The following is an 18,753-nucleotide window of genomic DNA, read 5'->3' on the forward strand; positions in this document are numbered from 1 at the left end:
AAATAAGTGGCCTGGAGAAAAATAAAAAGTGTAGGCTTTGAAGAGAAAGTCTAAGTATTAACTATTTCCATAATTACATGTACATAGGCCAGAGAAGTTTCTCTCTCCAAGTCCCACCTGAGCCTAAGTACCATCTGTGGCCACCACACCATGCCTTGTCATGTGGTACCCAGGAAAGCTGGGTCACATGGTCTGTAGGGCATGCTCCATAGTTAGCAGCAGACACAGATGGAAGCCACCAAAGTTAGGCTGCAGCACTGTTTCCACTAGTGGGAGCTTCCAGAGCAACCCACACAGGGATCTTGACTTCCTTAACACTGAAGGGAATGGCATTAGAGCCAAATAGCCCTTTCCACTTCAGGTAACTTCTAGATATCAACATCTATAGAAAAAGCCTCAGTAAGCCCCCACCTCCCCAGGACAATCCCTGAACTCAGAGTTGTGTTCTCCAGAACTGTGAGAGCTTCTGCTAGCTCTAAGATACCTTACCTCTTCATAAGCAATGGGAAACACTCTGTAAATGTTACTTTAACTATTTTGTACCTGCTAAATTGACTTTAGTTTCCCTGGGTTAGGCCTGAAGTTGAAGACTGGGTATCCAAAAATCACTGAAACAAGAAGCTAGATCCAGTAGGTACCTGGTAAAAAAAAAAACATCAGCAAAGTAGCTTTGTCAAGGGTCAAACATCTGAGAATCTCTTCCATGGAGAATTCAGACAGTAAAAAAAAAAATACTATTCTACTATACTTTAACCTCTTCCAGAATAATGGGAAGAATCATGAGTTAATAGTGGTTTTCAGGTCAGACACTGAGATACATGCCTGCAGTCCTACCACTCAGGAAAATGAGATAGGGAGATTGCATGTCAAGCCTAGGCTACACAGGAAACCTTGTCTTTAAAACAGAACAAAACACTAAAACAAAGCTGGACAAGACAGCGCTCACTTGTAATTCCAGTTTTCCAGAAGCTAAGGCAAGAGGATCAGAGGTTAAGGTCATCCTTGGCTTTAGAGGACCCTGTCTCAGAAAAAAAAAAAAAAAATAACCCACAAAACTAAACAAGATAAAACAAAAACAAGCTAGTACATCTCACTGTGGAGAGAAAGAATCAAATAAAAGAAATCATTTGAGGCACAAATGTTTGCTTTTCAGCACCCAGAAAACAGAACTATGCAAACAACTCGGTTCCAGCGTTGAGTTTCAACAGTTATGGGATTTCTGAGCAGTTACTTCCTCTCTGAGCTTTGGCTTTCTGCTCCAGAAAGCAGGGAAGGCATCTGAGATAACATCTCCCAGGGATATGGTGAGAGTTAACCAAGAGCCTGAAGACACAAAGACATGCTTTGATTTTGGGGGTGGGCAAATATTGCTTACTTTAAGTGGGACAGCTAAATGGCCTGCACCTGCAGGCCTGAGAAGACCTCAAGTCCATACCAGTGTCTATCCACATACTGAGGGGTAGGAAAAGCTGATCAAGACTCACCTGTGGTGACGGAGGTCTACAGGAGACCTCAGTAGGTCACAGGAACCAGACACCTTAGAAGAAAAGATTCCCAAGGGGGAACGAAAGGGGTATGTCTGTTTATGGGGTGCTAGATGCCACCCTAAGCCTGGGATCCTGCACAACTTTGGGACTCAAGATGTCATGCTACAAGCAACTATACAATCCATATGATTTGGGAAATCAGTTGTACACAGAACAAACAACAGCATAATCAGAAGTTTAAAATCTGTCAAAACAACTCTGCAGTATTGAAGGCTATGTGGCTGCTGAAGCCTTTGGGTCAAGGGTATCTTTCTTTCAGGTTTGGTAAGTACTGGGAGTTGCATGTAAGAACACCGTAGATACATTCTTCACATTTGTGCACGACACATCAGCTGCTGAGAAAGCTCAGTCAGCAGCAGCCACTACCAATGCTAACCAGGCACACTAACTCTGTATCTATACACCCAAATTGGCAGGCTCCATTCTAGCATCAACAAGACCATTTGTTCAGTCCACTGGGGATGAAGGCCTGTGTTAGAACTGACACCATGTAACCCTAATAAGCTATTCCCTCATGATAGTTCACCACTACAATACCTGGAAACAAGGCAGAGGCAGGTGAATCTCTTTGAGTTCGAGGCCAGCCTAGTCTACAGAGATAGTTCCAGGATAGCCAGGGCTGTTACACAGAAAAACCCAGTCTCAAAAAACCAAAAAAAAAAAAAAAAAAAAAAAAAAAAAAAAGCTGGGCAGTTGTGGCTTACGCCTTTAATCCCAGCACTCAGGAGGCAGAAACAGGGGGATCTCTGTGAGTACAAGGCCAGCCTGGTCTACAAGAGCTAGTTCTAGGACAGGCTCCAAAGCTACAGAGAAATCCTGTCTCGAAAAAGATTTTAAAAAATTAAGAAACCAAAACAAACAAACAAACAAGGCCAATGCCATTCCTAGTAAGCTTTCCAGCTGCCCTGTGCCTATTCTCCAATGCCATGCCATGCCTGCCTGCCTACTGCATGTTCCCAAGCCCCCATCACAATGGTCATGGACTCTAACCCATTGAAACTGTAAGGCTATAAACTCCTTCTATAAGCTGCCTTTGTCTTAGCACAGCAAGAGAAGACTCGCACATGACTCACAGAACCTCACTCCATATAGTCACAAAATCTCTTGAAGTGTTTAGGCTGGGCCCAAAGCGCCAATATGTCAGGCTCAGTATATGTTTAAATGTCATCTCCCTTTAGCAGCATGTCTCCTTACTTCTGAGTTTTGGTAGTGGGGGTAGCAGCAGTGGTGGTGGTTGAAGGCAGTAGCAACAGCAGCGACATAATACACATGCTGAATCAAGAGATGACAACCATCTAGCTCATTTAAATATAAAAGCAACTCTCCTTGTCTGCATTTGTAGACAGGGATGCTGAGGCCCAGGAACCTTCAGTGAGTTGCTCAATGGTTTCTTGACTGGGAATGCAGCAAACAAGAGCTCAAACCAAGTGGCTCTAAGCCTGGTTCATAACCACAGTGCACTGCCACCACTGTGCTTCGCCACCACTGTGCTCCACCAAAGTTAAGATGCCTGCCAACTGTAGGACCAACTGAGGCCAGAAATACATCCTCACTGGGAAAGCTCAGGTCCTTCCTCAAAGTTGTCAAAAGTCACCAACAGTTTGGTACTCTGCTGTAACTGCCTGATTCCGGGACTTTTGCTAGTCCCACTCCCAAGCCTTACAGGGTCCAACTTGCCAACTTGTCACGCTTCCGGTTTCACCTAGCTGCTCTGCACCTGTATGCAGGCCCCAGACACACTGCACTGTGGGTTTTTTTTTTTTTTTTGACACATGCAAGCTCTCCCACCTCTACCTCTGCAGCAGTAGCTCCCTCCTCAGCACACCCTGCTGAGTGTAATCCTTGTTCCTTTGAGCTTCAGCTCACATGTCACCACTGCTGTCATGGCCTCTCTTACAGCCCAGATGGGCAGTTATTGGTTTTTTTTGTAGTCCCCAAGTACTTTGCACACATTTTATTCCAGCACTCACTGTAGAACATTAAAGTTAGCTATTTCTGAATCTGTGAACTCTAAATTCTAAAGTGGATAGGACTCTATTCACTTCTTATCTATTCTGCCATGTCAGGTATGTGTTCTGGAATATAGCAGTAGGATGGCTAACATACAACACATCTCACAGAGGGCTTCAGGAGCACATTAGTACAAACCTTCATTTCACAAATAGCACATTAATCCCTCTTCCTTATTCTTAGTCATTACTGTGAACCTCAAGACCAGTAACAGGTTTTTAAGGGTCTACATCATGTCAATACATGAAGTAGCAATACCAGGATGCTAGACAACCAGAGCTGGGACACAGACAGAACAAGAGAGTGCCTCAGCATCCAGTAAAGACAAAGTCCTGCTTACCTCCTTCTTGGGAATTCATGATGTTCAGGGCAAAGAGCATCGCATTGGAGAAAGTGGTTGCCTCTTCCTTACTTGCAAAGTTTAAGCCATAGACCTGACGGGCATCTCGCCACTGATGGAAGGTGGGTGTTGCCTGATTGTACTTCAGCCCTTTCACGATTGAATAATTGATCACAACCTGGAGGAGAAAAGAGAGAAATACGTGTAAATAAATTAAATGTAAGTGAGCTGAGGGGAGCTGCCATGGGGCAAAGATACTGTATCCTTTCAACCATGGGTAGTGTGGGGGATGAGGTTCACAGAAGGGAAAAGGTGAACAGGCATTTCAGGCTATAATTGAACAGCTGGAAAACTTATTTCACTTAACTAGGTCTGAAATGGGAGTAAAATTCCCCGGTTGGGTTCTAGTCCAGACCCTGTCTCTTGGCTGTTCCACTTAGGGAATCAATGCTGTTTTCTAAGGTTCAATTTCTCCAACAATAAGATGAAGGTACTCATGCTGCCTTATTGACCTTGTGGGGATTCTGAAAAGATCTTCTGGTGCCAGCTATATTTTAGCTACATTTAATCCATATCTTCTAGATATGAAGCTCCTTAAGGGTAACAGTCTTCTGCAGTTTGATTTCAATTTCCCACAGCCCTTATCAGTGTTCAGAATTCATAATAAACAAGTTCTATTTTCAATGATGACTTGTAGAAATATATTACACACACATACACCCTCACAGCTATTTTTGTTATTAATCACCAACAGACATAACTGGTGTAGGAGGTTCTTCTTGTATGTTGCTTTCATTGGCTGAATAAAGAGACTGCCTTGGCCTTTTGATAGGGCAGACTTAGATAGGTGAAGTAGACAGAACAGAATGCTGGGAAGAAGGGAAGTGTGGCAGACGCCATGAATCTCCGGCCTGAGACGGATGTAGATTAGAATCTTGCCAGTAAGCCACAGTCACATGGTGACATACAGATTATTAGAAATGGCTGAATCAAGATGTGAGAGTTAGCCAATAAGAGGCGAGAGCTAATGGGCCAGGCAGTAATTTAATTAATACAGTTTTCTGTGTGGTTATTTCGGGGGTTAAGCTAGCCAGACGGTGGGACATGACCCTCTCCCCCTCTCACTACAGGTTGGTGCCTCAATGTGGTTGACTAATTCCACGTAAAACCTGAGATGGTTTTAAAAGGAATTCTAGACACAAATATAGAGTTTAACACAGCCTTTTGCTGTTTGTTGGTGGGGTGCCACAGAGAAATTTTCCTGACTCAGCAATAGCAGCAGGAAAAAAGCTGTGCCATTTTAAAATGCGGCTTCCTGGCCTGTGCTGCCAGCGCAAACTCCGGCTATGAAGCATTTAAGTGGCATTTGTGGGCCCAGATGTTTGTGTGCCCACTCGGGGTTGGGAACAAAGTACTGAGACCATGCCTGTGGCTTGGTGCTCCCTGCCTGGGCAGGCGGCAGGATCAGGTCTACTAGGCATGTACAGACAGGAGGGCATGGCAGATTCCTGCTGCCATACACAGAGATGTTTCCAGGCTGTGCAGTGCTCTGTGTGGCAGATTTGGCTATTACTCAGAAAGAAAGAGTTTATGTGCCTCATGCTCAGTTTCAGAGTTAAAATGCTGAGTGCAGCTCCTATCTGGCAGCCCAGAGCTAGCAGAATTGGTACGTCCACCATTTTGAAATTAGAGAGGGGTGGAGCTAACATCCGGAGAAGCCCCAACCAATTTAAAGCATTTTAAAAGCTCAAGACAGTAGAGAATTCAAGACAATGCAATTGGACAGATTCAGACATAAAAGACCTCTCAATGGGTCATAGTGTTAGTTAAAGTACGTAGGCTTGGGAGAGAAGAAAAAAAGTCATAAAATAAAGTTAATGCTTTTTTTAAAAAAAAGGGTAAAGTCTTTAAAGAGACAGAGTACAGATAGTCATAGATTAAAAGAAGTAAATAAAAATAAGCCACGTAAAAATGGAAAATTCACAGAGTGTCTGGATTATATGTATTATTGTGTTTTCTTTGAATTTTTTGACTGTAAAGGAATGAAATGCAGAGAGACAATTCATTATATGGTTTGCCAAGCTAAACCAGCATGGATATTATAAAGGTATCTTGACTTCAGAATTTGGGTCTAAGGATATGACGCTTTGGAAAAGAGGTTCTTCTTTTGTTTTCACAGAGGATGAGACCCTGTGGATTGCTTCTAGACCAACATGGTATGACAGACCATGACCTCCTGAAAGGTTGCCGTAAATACCCTCAAAAAAATTACTTTGCTCAACAGCTGACTGAGAAGAACCTAGCAAACAGGATACACCACGTAAGATCTGATTAACAGCGCCCCCATAAGCACGAAGCAGTTTGGAGAGAAAAAAACTGCACCCATATTCCCAAATATTGTTCATAAATGTTCTTTTACATTTAAAGGGGGATATGATATAGATATGGGTAATTTGCATTGGTATAAATTTTGCTTTGTTGATATAAATTTAAGGTCCATTTTGTTATATGTATATGCATTTCTGATCTTAAGGTATTGTGATTGTGTAGTTCATTTAAAGATGTAATGTTTAATTAGGAAATATAGGTTGTTAATGGATAATCATCGATAATAGTCAAGCTTGTAGTCATGTTAGTTAGATTTTCTAGATATATAGAAATATATTTCAGTTAAATAGGCATTCTTCATATCTTTAAAAGACTACAGACTATGGCATTTAAAATATTTTAATAACTTAGGACTTTTCATGACAATGAGACACATATGCTCCTGGCAGCACCAATCTACTTCAAGAGGAAGATGGGCATCGAAGAGGCTCCTTATGGAGTTGGCTAGCCATTTGGGTAAGAAACTGCTCATGCCCGGACTGCTTGCTTCACTGGACATGCAGAACCCGCAGAGAGAGGATTGCTGAACTTGCCTAAAGGTGAGATGATCCTTTGGGTTCCTGTTTCATGAAAGAGTCTGTGAGACATTCTGCAAGATATAAAAGAAAGTGACTGAACTGTCTTTGAAATTTCCTGCTTCATGAAAAAGTCTGCTGGACACTATGGGCCTGAAGGCCGAAGATGGATGCCCCAACGGTACAGAAAAACCTTTGGGTGACTGTCCAGGCAGCGAGATGTCTCTGTTAATTCTAGAGTTTTGGAAGTTGATTACTTCTTGTTTACTTAGGTAATATTATATCCTTCTGGAGTCTTTGATGGAATTGAAGAATGAATAGTTATGATTATAGTTTTCCTTAGTTATAATAAAAGATAAAATAAATATAAATAGATGTAACTGTAATTCTTGCCTGATAACTGTTTTGTTATATGTAATTTTACTATGTTAAAGTGAAAGCCTTTCTTTTTTGTTTAAACAGAAAAAGGGGAAATGGCATAGGAGATTCTTCTGTTTGTGTGTTGCTTTCATTGGTTGAATAAAGAGACTGCCTTGGCCTTTTGATAGGGCAGACTTAAAGACAGGTAGAGCAGACAGAACAGAATGCTGGGAAGAAGGAAAGTGTGGCACATGCCATGAATCTCTGGCCTGAGACGGACATAGGTTAGAATCTTGCTGGTAAGCTACAGTCACGTGGTGACATACAGATTATTAGAAATGAGTTGAATCAAGATGTGAGAGTTAGCCAATAAGAGGCGAGAGCTAGCCGGGCGGTGGTGGCGCACGCCTTTAATCCCAGCACTTGGGAGGCAGAGGCAGGCGGATCTCTGTGAATTCAAGACCAGCCTGGTCTACAAGAGCTAGCTCCAGGACAGGCTCTAAAGCTGCAGAGAAACCCTGTCTCGAAAAAACAAAAAAACAAAAACAAACAAACAAAAAAAAAGAGGCGAGAGCTAATGGGCCAGGCAGTAATTTAATTAATACAGTTTTCTGTGTGGTTATTTCGGGGGTTAAGCTAGCTGGGCAGCGGGACGTGGCCCGCTCCCCCTCTTACTATACAAACAGCTGTCAGCCAGGCAGGGCAAAAGACAGAGAAGGCAGACATTCAGAGAGCCATGGCTGGCAGAGACTCAACAGCAGGTCTGCGGGCCCCTTGATGTTTGCTCTTCTAGACACTGAAAGAGAATGATTTCAGGCTATTTAGAAAGTGGTGCTTGTGAAGTCAGTGGTGGTCTGACAACACTCCAGGTGCAGCCATCACCCGGCTGTGTGATCCTCCAGCTAAGAGTCCTCTTGCCTGTAAAGTAGGAAGAATATGGTAATGGCTTGTTGCTCTCCATAACTGTTCATATTGCTGTGCTACAGGATCAGGAAAAGCTGGAGAATAGTAACTACAGACAATATCTAGAACAGCATCATCCTAGATTTCCCTCACATACAAGTTGAACTTAGGTCCACGTATAATGAAATGAACAAGTAAGATGAGTCATTGGACACATGTACTAAATCAGGAGAAGAGATGGAATCATGTTACAACTTACTTGCTACACAGCAACAGGTGAGTATTTTGGCTGGTATCTATATACAAGTTCCTGAGTAGGAGCAGACATACACATGTGTACTGATAAGCAGAAGACCCAAGCTGGGGGTTGACTGGTTTAATTTTACACTGCTGAAAAAAGGCTCAAGTTCTTGTGGAGTGTATGTATGAGATGAACTGCCAAGTTAGCATGATTAAAATGGCTGTTAAGGTTAGAGCAATGGCTTTCCACCTGTGGGTCATGACCCCTTATGGGGGTTGTCAAAACAACCCTTTTGCAGGGGTCACATAAGACTATCAGAAAACACAGATATTTGCATTATGATTCATAATAGTAGCGAAATTACAGTTATGAAGTAACAATAAAAAAATTTTATGTTAGGGGGTTACCACATTATGAGGAACTGTATTAAAGGATCACAGCATTTGGAAAGTTAGGAACCACTGGGTTAGTGACTGGAGTCATGCACAGAATCAGGGAGCTAAGAACCCTTTCCATTCTGTACCAGTCAACTCATAGCAGATGTTCTGTGAGGAAGTTGTGCAGAAGAGGTCTGGAAGTAACATATTAAGGTTGGTTGAGAAAGAACAAAGCAAGACTGGCTGGGGAGAAGCTCTAAGGAAGTGAGACTTCTAAGACTATGAGTTGAGATGGCTGGCTACAATCTCAGAGGTTGACTCAGTCGTGCAAGCATCAGGAGAAAAATACCCATCCCAGGTACAGAAAAAGTGTGGCTAGCACAATCACTGAAAAGAATTCATAGGGATCTAGGGAATTCTCTTTGTAGTTGGGAAATCAGGGCCAGGAAAAACAAGGGACTTGTATAAAGTTACACAGTAAACTAATGGGAGGGCTGGAACAGTCTGTACAGGGGACACCATGCTGCAGTTCACTGCCAGCAAAATGAGCTAACATTGTTCTCTAATTTCCTGTGGCCTGGCTTTGATTTCTGGAGCCTCTTGGGTTGGTTCTGGCTGTACAGGTCTTAAGACCTTATACTGGGGAGGTGGTATGACACATGCCTTTAATCTCAGCACTCAGAGATAGAGTAAATCTCAGTGAGTTTGAGGCCAACCTGGTCTACTGAGCAAGTCCCAGAAGAGACAGAACTGTTAAAGAGATAAACCCCGTGTCAATAAATAAATAAATAGATAAATAAATAGATAAATAAATAGATAAATAAATAAATAAATAAATGGCCTTATACTGGTAGGGTGCAGTTGCACTTTCCTTGAGGGTATATCACTATTATGGAAATTCTCTGGGTTCTGTATCTCCTGCAGCTCTTGGGCCTAGTATTCTGTTGTTGCTACCCCTGGAGCCTAAAGACTGCCAGCTGCTATCCACAAATACCCCAACAGGCTACAACTGCTTTGAAGACATGGTGGTTCTTGGTATAAGAAATGAGCAGAGGATTGAGTTAAAGCACTGTACATTGAATCCTGTTTATTCCTTTTCAGCTGAGCAACTGTTGATAGATCCATCAAATGCAAAGGGACGACAACAGTGTGAATAATATATTACCAAATAGGCCTGTGAAGATAAAACACTCCTATAAACTGAACCACCAGAGAGACACCACCATTTTAAAATTTATTTTCACAACTTCTAAACCATCCTCTTATAAAGGAGAGTTCCACAAAGTGTGCCTTGAATGTATGTGCAGGTGGTGCATAGCTAATAAGCCACTTGATCAAAGACAGAGGGAAGCCTGATATTCACCAACTCCCAGATAGGTTTTATTGGTGGAAGCTAAAATCTTAGTGCCTACCTGATATTTGCTTGTTCTACTTAGAGCAAGTTAGAGAAGACAGTTGGGCATTCGTAACACTGTGTGGCCACTTTGGGATGGGACAGCTTTCTTCTGATGTCCCTTTTCTCAACAGTACTCCTAAGAGATAACTATGCTCTAACTTTTCTCACCATCAGTAACTCTTACCAATTCTTTTTTTGTTTCTTTGGTTTTGTTTTGTCTTGTTTTGTTTTTCCAAGACAAGGTTTTTCTGTAACTTTGGAGCCTGTCCTGGAACTAGCTCTTGTAGACCACACTGGCCTCAAACTCACAAACATCTGCCTGCCTCTGCCTCCTGAGTGCTGCGATTAAAGGCATGCACCACCACCACACGGACAACCAATTCTTAAACTGGAAATGGATTAATAAGGCATATAGTGCTATTTCTGACTCTTTCAATTTAACATAATATCTGTGAAATTCATCCATTTCTCTCCCTGCCTTCATGCCTAGACAGGGTCTTACTACATAGCCCAGGCTGGCCTGGAACTCACTATGTAGCATGGGGTTTGAACTTATGAATCCTCTGCCCTTTCCTTTCTATTGGTAGAATTACAGGGATACAGCATCACTGTGGGCTAAACATGACATTCTAACAGCAAATAACTTCTCCATGCTCTTATTGATGAGTGTCTGAGTTGGTTTCTAGCCCTTGGCTATTTTGCTCTGTGAATATTTTTATTTTTAGTAGATACAAATTCTTGTTTCTTTGGGCATCTACACAGAATGGAGGGGTATGGTTTGTGTGCATTTAGCTTTAGTAGTTTTGGTTAGAAGATTTCTCAGGAAGATGGTACCAATTTCTACTCTCTTGAGCTACATATGAGAGAGCCACTTGGCCAGAAATACTCAGAATTGTTTGGCTTCTGAATGGCACCCTTGAGTTGGGCAGAGTATAGCACTATCCCAGGGTGGTTTCCATCAGAACTTTCTGACTTCTGAAGGGCACCCTTGGGTTGTGTGGAGTATAGTGCTATCCCAGGTGGTTTGCATGGTGTCTCCCCAAACACAATGGCTGAACACCTTTCTCGTATTTGCCACCATTGTTAGCTTGTCACTTCTGTCCACTGCTCTTTTGGGAAGTTCTTGTTCAAGCTATTTGGCTTTTTTAAAGTTAATTTCAGTTTTGTATAAATTCTTCCTGATTGAATTGGCCTATTACATACTTCGGGAGGAGTAGTCTCTCCCAGGGTGTAGCTTGCCTTTCCATTCTCGTGCATTGTAAGGAAACTTCTCAGTGTTAATGAAGTTCATCCATAATCTGTCCCCGATAGCTAATCCTTTTTTTCAATTTCTTTAGATTTATTTATTTTATATATTTTCCTTGAATGGGTATCTTGTACCATGTGAATGTTCAGTGCCAGTGGAGGTCAGAAGAGGGCATCATATGCCCTACTACTGGACAGATTGTGAGTCACCATGTGGGTGCTGGGACTAAACCTGGGTCCTCTGCAACAACAAGTATTCTTAACCACTGAGCCATCTCTCTAGCCTCTAGCTACTGCTTCTTAATGCCAGGTCAAGAATATCTGTTTTCTCTAAAGTCATGAGAAAAATTTCCTGTACTTTCTTCTCAATGTTTTACTGGTTTCTGAACACCTCTCTCATGCTTCTTTCAAGATGGGGTCTTGCTGCATTGCCAAGGGTAGCCCTGGATTCTTGGTCTGAAGCAGTCTTCCCACTTCATCTTCCTAAGAGCCCCGCTACTGTTGGCCTTTAGTGTTTAGGCTGAAATAATTTGAGGTATGGCGTAACCATTTAAAAAAAATACAGACTGAACTAGGGTTGTTTATTGAAAATAACATCTTTTCCTTGCTGAACATAAGATGCCTTGTCATAAACCAAGGGACCACATATTATGGCTTTATCTAGCCATTCCTAAATTCCTGAGTCTGTTAGTTGATCTTAATGCCAGTATCTCCCTGCCACAATTATTGCAGCTTTATAGTAAGACTGGAAATATGACAGTGCAAGCCCCCATCTTGGTTCTTTAAGATGACCTCAGCTCTTTTAGATCCTATACATTTTCATATGAATCTTAGAAGCAAATGACTAGTTTCTACAAACACCTGCTGGAATCTTAAGTGGGTGAGATTTTGAAGAGGTGACATCTAATGACACCAGGGCCTCAGTTCATGAACGTGGTCAGTTTCTGAGCAGCTTGGCTGCTTGAGTCCTCTCAGCCATCTTAACAGTTTCCAGTGTACAGAAGGTTGCAGCTACAGTGAGAGTTGTTCCAAAGCCTTTGAAATTTTCTGGTGAACTTCCAAATATCACATGAAACAGTTTCATTTTATAGTTATTTACTGCTAACATATTAAAAAAAAATACAGGTGTTTGTCAAACTCATTTAGCATAACAATATATTTGTAGTGCGGAGCTGCGGGCAGGCCTGCTTTTCATTCCGCCTGGCTCCCGCAAAGCTAGCTTAGCTCCGGAAATAACAACACACAAATTGTATTCTTTTAAACACTGCTTGGCCCATTAGCTTCAGCCTCTTACTGGCTAACTCTCACATTTTGATTAACCCATATTTAGTAATATGTATAGCACCACGAGGGGTGGCTTACTGGGAAGATTCTAGCCTACGGCCATCTTGGGTCGAAGCTTCATTGCATCTGACTCACTTCCCTTCTTCCCAGCATTCTGTTCTGTCTACTCCACCCACCTATGTTCTGACCTATCAGGCCAAGCAGTTTTCTTTATTAATTAACCAATGAAATCAACAGATTGATAGAAGACCCTCCTCTATCATATGTTAATATATTTTATAGTAGTTATAGCACCATAATAGTTTGTAGGTAGTTCAGACACTCTTAATTATTTAAAAAGGTTTATTGCATTTATTTGTATGCATATGTGTGTATGCATGTATGTGCCATGGCATAAGCATTGAGGTGAGAGGACTTAGTGGGAGTCAGTTCCTGCCTCTTTCCATGGGGATTCTGGGGACTGAACTCAGGTCACCAGGCTTACCAGCAAGCACCTTTACCTGCTGAGCCATCTTGTTGACACTTCTCTATATTATTAAAACATCTGAGATAAAAGATAAGTTTATTCTCTCTTTTCCATGTTTTGTTCTCCTGGAATATAGGGCAAATTTAATGACTAGAGCTTTTGTTGTCTATAGATACTATTTGCCAAATTATCTTTCCCAGTTTCCTCTTAATTTTTATGATGAAGGGACACTAAATTTTACTAAGTGCCTTTTCTAATTTATACAGTTCCCCCTTGTTCTGTTAAGTTAATTTTGTATTCCTGTAATAAATCATATCACTTATCAGGGGTTTAAAAATATTTATTTGGTTCAGGTCATTAATTATTTAGCTTGTGGTTTTCTGCTTTGTAATGATCTCATCGTGGTGATAAGGCCGTGTAGGATCCGTCTTCTTGTTTCTGGGCGCTGTGTAATACTAGCACTGTTCTTCATCAAATGCATGGAAGAGCTCACTGGGCTGGCTACCTGTGCCTGAAATTTCTTTTGTGGGAAGGTTACACTTGGAATCACAGATTAAATTACTTTAGTACATAAAACTATTTAGTCTTTCTATTACTCTCATGTCAACTTTGGCAGCTTTTGAGGCATCTATCTACTTCATCTAAGCTGCCTAATTTCCAAGCATATTGATTTTTAATGTTTATAGGGTGGTAGTAATAATACCCCTTTGGTTTCTGATATTCACGATTTGTATTTTTCTTTTTAAAAAGTCCCTTGACTGTTCTTATTATGGGTTTATTAATTTTATTTTTAAAGAACCAACATTTTTGCATCAAAGAACTAAGATATTTTACTTTCTTCTATCATTCATTCACTTTATATTATTAGGGTTTTTAAATTTTCATTTAAAATATTTTTATGTATTTACTTGTGTATGGGTAAATGCCACATGTGCATAAGAGGTCAGAGGAGGGTGTTGGGTTCCTTGGAGCTGGTTTGTGAGCCACCTGATATGGGTATTGGGAACAGAACTCAGGTTCTCTGGAAGGGCAGCAAACACTGAATGTCTGAGCCACCTCTCCAGATCTAGTTAAAATTTTTTATGGTTTTCTTCCTCCTACTTTTGTTGGGTTTAACTATTTTCCTTGCTTCCTGAGATAAAAAGCATTGACCACCAATATTAATCATTCTTCGTTTGCAATATATACATTTATAAAACAAAATTACTCCTGTGAGCAGTTTTAGCAACACCTCATAAACTTTGCTGTTCTTCACTACTGAACAGCACAAAATATTCCCTATCTTACATTTCCATTTCTTGTTTGCCCCATGATTCAGTTAGTAATGTCCCTCTTTCCATAACTACTGCACACTAGTTGAATGCACAACAAAAACAAATGCAGACAGAGAAGACAGATTTTATTAGCTGTCTTCCTGTCACTGACTCTGGTTTGATTCCTCTGTGGTCAAATAATATACTCTAGGGGCTGGTGAATGGCTCAGCAGGCAAAGGCACTCGTTGTGCAAGTCTTGCAGTGCTCTGCTCAGCATTTATATAAAGGGCCAAAGTAGTCAATCAAATCCATAAAGCTATCCTCTGACTTTCACACATGAGTGGTGATATGCACCAACCCAGAGTCTCACACTAGTATACCACACACCAAATATAGACAAAGTAATAATAGATATTTTAAAAGAATATACTCTGTATGATTTTGATCCTTTTTAATTCTGGTGTGCTCCATGGTCTAGCATAAGACTCTGTTGGTACATATCTTGTGGTTTGAATGAAAATGACTCCCATAGGCTCATAGGGAGTGGTATTATTGGAGGTGTGGCCTTGTTGGAGAAGTGAGTCATTGGAGGTATGTATGCTTTGAGGTTTCAGAAACTCAAGCCAGGCCCAGCGTCACTCTCTCTTCCTGGTGCCTGCTGATCCAAACGTAGAATTCTCAGCTCCTTCTCCAGCACCATGTCTGCCTGTGTGCTGTCATGCTTCCCATCATCAGAATAATGGGCTAAACCTCTGAACTGTAAGCCTGCCCCAATTAAATGCTTTCCTTATTAAGAGTTCGCTGTAGTCATCTTGTCTTTTAACAGCAACAGAAAACACCAACTATGACACTTGTAATACCATACAGCTGTTGGCCGCAGTCCCCACAACATAATCCGGCCAAGCCAGTCAACAATGCTGACAGAAATCCTCTGTTTCCACTCACCTCTGCCTGCTTCTTCAGTGTGCTACTTGGAGCCATGATTAGAGTCTGCAAGTAGGCTTCACAATTAGTCTATTTCCTGAGACCTCTAGATTGGTCCATTTCTGCTTATATATTTAGAACATACATTATTAGATGCATTCAAATTTAGGGCTGCTGTGACTTCTCCTTTGATGGGGCATCTTACTAAAAAGGTCAGTCTTTCTTTGGAATAGTTGTTGCCTGTCATATCTGACATACATAGCAGCTACCAGCTTATTATGGTAGTGTTTATAAGGTTTACAGTTTTCTAATCCTTCACTTTCAGCCTTTCCTAGTCAAATTTATTTTAAAGATAATTCCCTAAGACTCAGCAGGCCTGCTTTAGGTACTTTCGAAGGATAAGCTTATTTTTAAATGTTGCACTTTCCACACAGGAGCTCATAATCACCCTGTGTGCATGTTTTATTTTGGGGAATGTAGGAGTACATGGGAGTGCTTTTCCTGTGTGTGTGTGTGTGTGTGTTTTTTTTTTTTTTTTTTTTTTTTAGAGGAAGCCCTTAAAACACCAAAAGTCTAACATGGTTTTGAGACTTCTGAGCAAAAATAATCTAAAGGTCTTTTACAAAGAAAGAAGCTTAATAGTAGAGAACAGTCTCCCTGGCCACTGTGCTGCTGGCTAGGATCTAAAAAACAATATAGAATCTACAGGCTGGTAAAGACTCTGAGACACAAGTCTCCACCTTTTGATGGAATAACCTTCTCAGAACCTTTCCGCAAACCCCGTTCACAGGGGTAACACACAGCATCTTCTAACAGTATACTTGCTGCTGGTCTGTTTTCATTACTACAAAGAAGCATCAGAAGCAGGCTCACGTTATAAAGAAATCTATTCGGTTCACAGTACTAGGGGTTCAGGAGCAACCAAATGGCGTGATGGGCATGGAAAAGGCTACAGCTGTGGCTCAGTTGTAGATAGAGTGCCTGCCTGGCATGCATGAAGCCTTTGCTTAGCTTACCATGCATGGGGCGCTGAGTAAGATTCCCAGCCTCAGTTCCAGATTTTTTTTTTTTTTTTTTTTTTTTTTTTTTGGTTTTTCGAGACAGGGTTTCCCTGTAGCTTTGGAGCCTGTCCTGGAACTAGCTCTTGTAGACCAGGCTGGCCTCGAACTCAGAGATCTGCCTGCCTCTGCCTCCCGAGTGCTGGGATTAAAGGCATGCGCCACCGCTGCCCGGCTCAGTTCCATTTTTTTTTTTAAAAAAAATAAAGCAATCGCTTAGGGATACCCACTATGATGCAGGAACAGCACAGGCAATGGACTTCATGTCAAGGAGACGCCTAGAGAGAACTCAACAAGGGAAGGAAAGGCAGCATAAACTGAGTATAAGCTCAGGGTCAGGTAGGCTACCTTAGAGCAGGAATCCAGAAACATGTTTGTCTTCTGCCTGAAGGGACACAGACTCTGAAACTTGCTAGGGCTGTGTTGACCAGTGTAGAAACCTGCCCAGAATTTCAGATTTCTCTTCACATTGCTAACTTCCTGCCTGCAGGGCCAGCAGGGAACCAGCCTGAGCATAAAGCCTCCAGAAAACATTAAGGAGAGGAATTTATTTTAAGTCCTCTTTAATAATAACAATTAGTATTATTGCTTTATGTGTATGCCTCCATGTATATCTAAGTACCATGGATATCTGTAAGCACTTGGTGTCCAAGGAAATCATAAGATAACATTGGATGCCCTGGAACTGGATTTATAGACAGTTGTAAGTTGTTATGTGGGTGCTGGAAACTGAACTCAGGTCCTCTGAAAGGAGCACCCCTTAACCGCTGAGTGATCTCAGCTGTTGTTTCAATAAACAAAACCACAGATCTTCTAGCCTCACTGCTCAAAATGCCTTGTCAGTCTTCCCAGAGGCAACAGGGTGGGGAGCATTGAGTTGAGCACTGTGGGTAAGCTTGTGACATTAGACTACTTTGCCTTGATTGTGTGTGACATGAATGGACAGGAAATTACTTGTACCTGAACAGGTATTTCCCAGAAACACTACTCACCACCTCAGCTGTCTAGGCTGTTTGCCAGGGAGAGATGATACCATCCTCCTATCATCTTGGTATTTTTGCCAAAGTTAACTTTGGGGGTTATAACCCAAAATCTCAATAGCAAATGATAAATGGACAGGTAAGTACAGAATGGGACTAAAATATCTACATATTATATTTTTTCTTTCTTTTTTGAATGTTTGGTGTGCATGTATGTATGCTTATTTGCATATAAGTGTTGGGCCGAGGTTGATGTCAAGTATCTTCCTTACTTGCGTTCTACTTAAAATTTTATTTTAGACGGGGTTTCACTATGTAACTTGGGCTGGTCTAGCACTCACTGTGTAGGCCTGGATGATCTCAAACTCATACAGATTAGCCTGCCTTTGCCTCCTGAGTGCTGGAATTAAAGGTGTATTCCACCACACCTGGATGGTCATTCTCTGCCTTACTGAGACAAGGTCTCTGGTTGGATCTGGAGCTTGCAGGTTCTAGTGAGACTGGCTAGATAGCTTGCCCTGAGGATCCCCATCGCTGTCTCCTGGTGTTGGGGCTGCAGATGGCAACCACACTTGTCCAGCTTTTGAATGAGTTCTGGGGACCTAAATTCTAGCTCTCACACTTGTGCACTATCATACACAGAGCCATCTCCCTAGACCAAGTGTACTGTATTTTCCAAAGACTTCTCACAGTTGTTATTTTAGTCTGCTCTGACAGAATCTTTTATTTGATTTTCTATTTTATCTCTCATTGTATTCTGATCTGACACAATGGAGCAGAAAGATGTAGCTTATTATTTACATATGACATGGAAAGTGGCTCTCAGAAAAGATAATTTGCTTTTGGTCTTATACTTTGGCTATAAGGCTGCAGAATCAGAGCTGAACCCAGATCTCTCTCCGATGGTGAAGTGCCTGGGCCTTCTTTTCACCAAGCATGTACTGGTAGGCTTGTTGCTCAGGGGTGTGATGCTGACTCCAGCACTTACCTGCTGATCTTGTAGCTTGACCCCAACAACTCTGAAGGTGTTGCTGGCAGTGTTGTGGTAAATGTTGATCCGGCTGAATCCCTGCTGGCCAGGCTTGATTGGTACCCATTTCTTACTGGTGTCATCATAGACCATCACGGAAGCCCGTGCTTGGCAGATACTCTGTTCACTGCAGAAAGAAAAGAAAGTCTGCAGTGTCATACCTGACTATGGTAATAGATGCTGGCCCTGTGCATTTCTGGAACAGAGGTCAAAGGCAACAAGATATAAACATGCTGCTAGAACTTCTAACTGCCCACAGTAATGCTGTTTTGTGAAGTGATGAGTTTGTCACCCAAAAAAGACAATGCCAAAAATGAGTAGAGGAGAATCTGCCAAAATCCCACAGCTTGGGAGGCTCACAGCTTTGCTTTGCAAGAAGTGCTTGAAGGAAAGAGGAATTATTATTAGTTGATTATTATAAACCCTGTGTTAAAT

General features: G+C 41.6%; 1 protein-coding gene across 2 annotated transcripts in view; it reads right to left on the reverse strand.

The window, feature by feature from the left end:
- Evl (Enah/Vasp-like) overlaps window positions 1–18,753 on the reverse strand; it is a 65,853-nt gene that overhangs the window by 32,429 nt on the left and 14,671 nt on the right. For both annotated transcript variants that reach the window (XM_038336700.1, XM_038336699.1), the window contains exons 2-3: window positions 18,277–18,445; window positions 3,898–4,075 (exon numbers count right to left, since the gene is read on the reverse strand). In XM_038336700.1, coding sequence (XP_038192628.1) covers window positions 3,898–4,075; window positions 18,277–18,445 — 347 coding nt within the window. The remainder of the gene's footprint in view (window positions 1–3,897; window positions 4,076–18,276; window positions 18,446–18,753) is intronic.

Source organism: Arvicola amphibius, chromosome 7, assembly GCF_903992535.2.
Source record: "Arvicola amphibius chromosome 7, mArvAmp1.2, whole genome shotgun sequence".
In the NCBI taxonomy this organism is placed as follows: Eukaryota; Metazoa; Chordata; class Mammalia; order Rodentia; family Cricetidae; genus Arvicola; species Arvicola amphibius.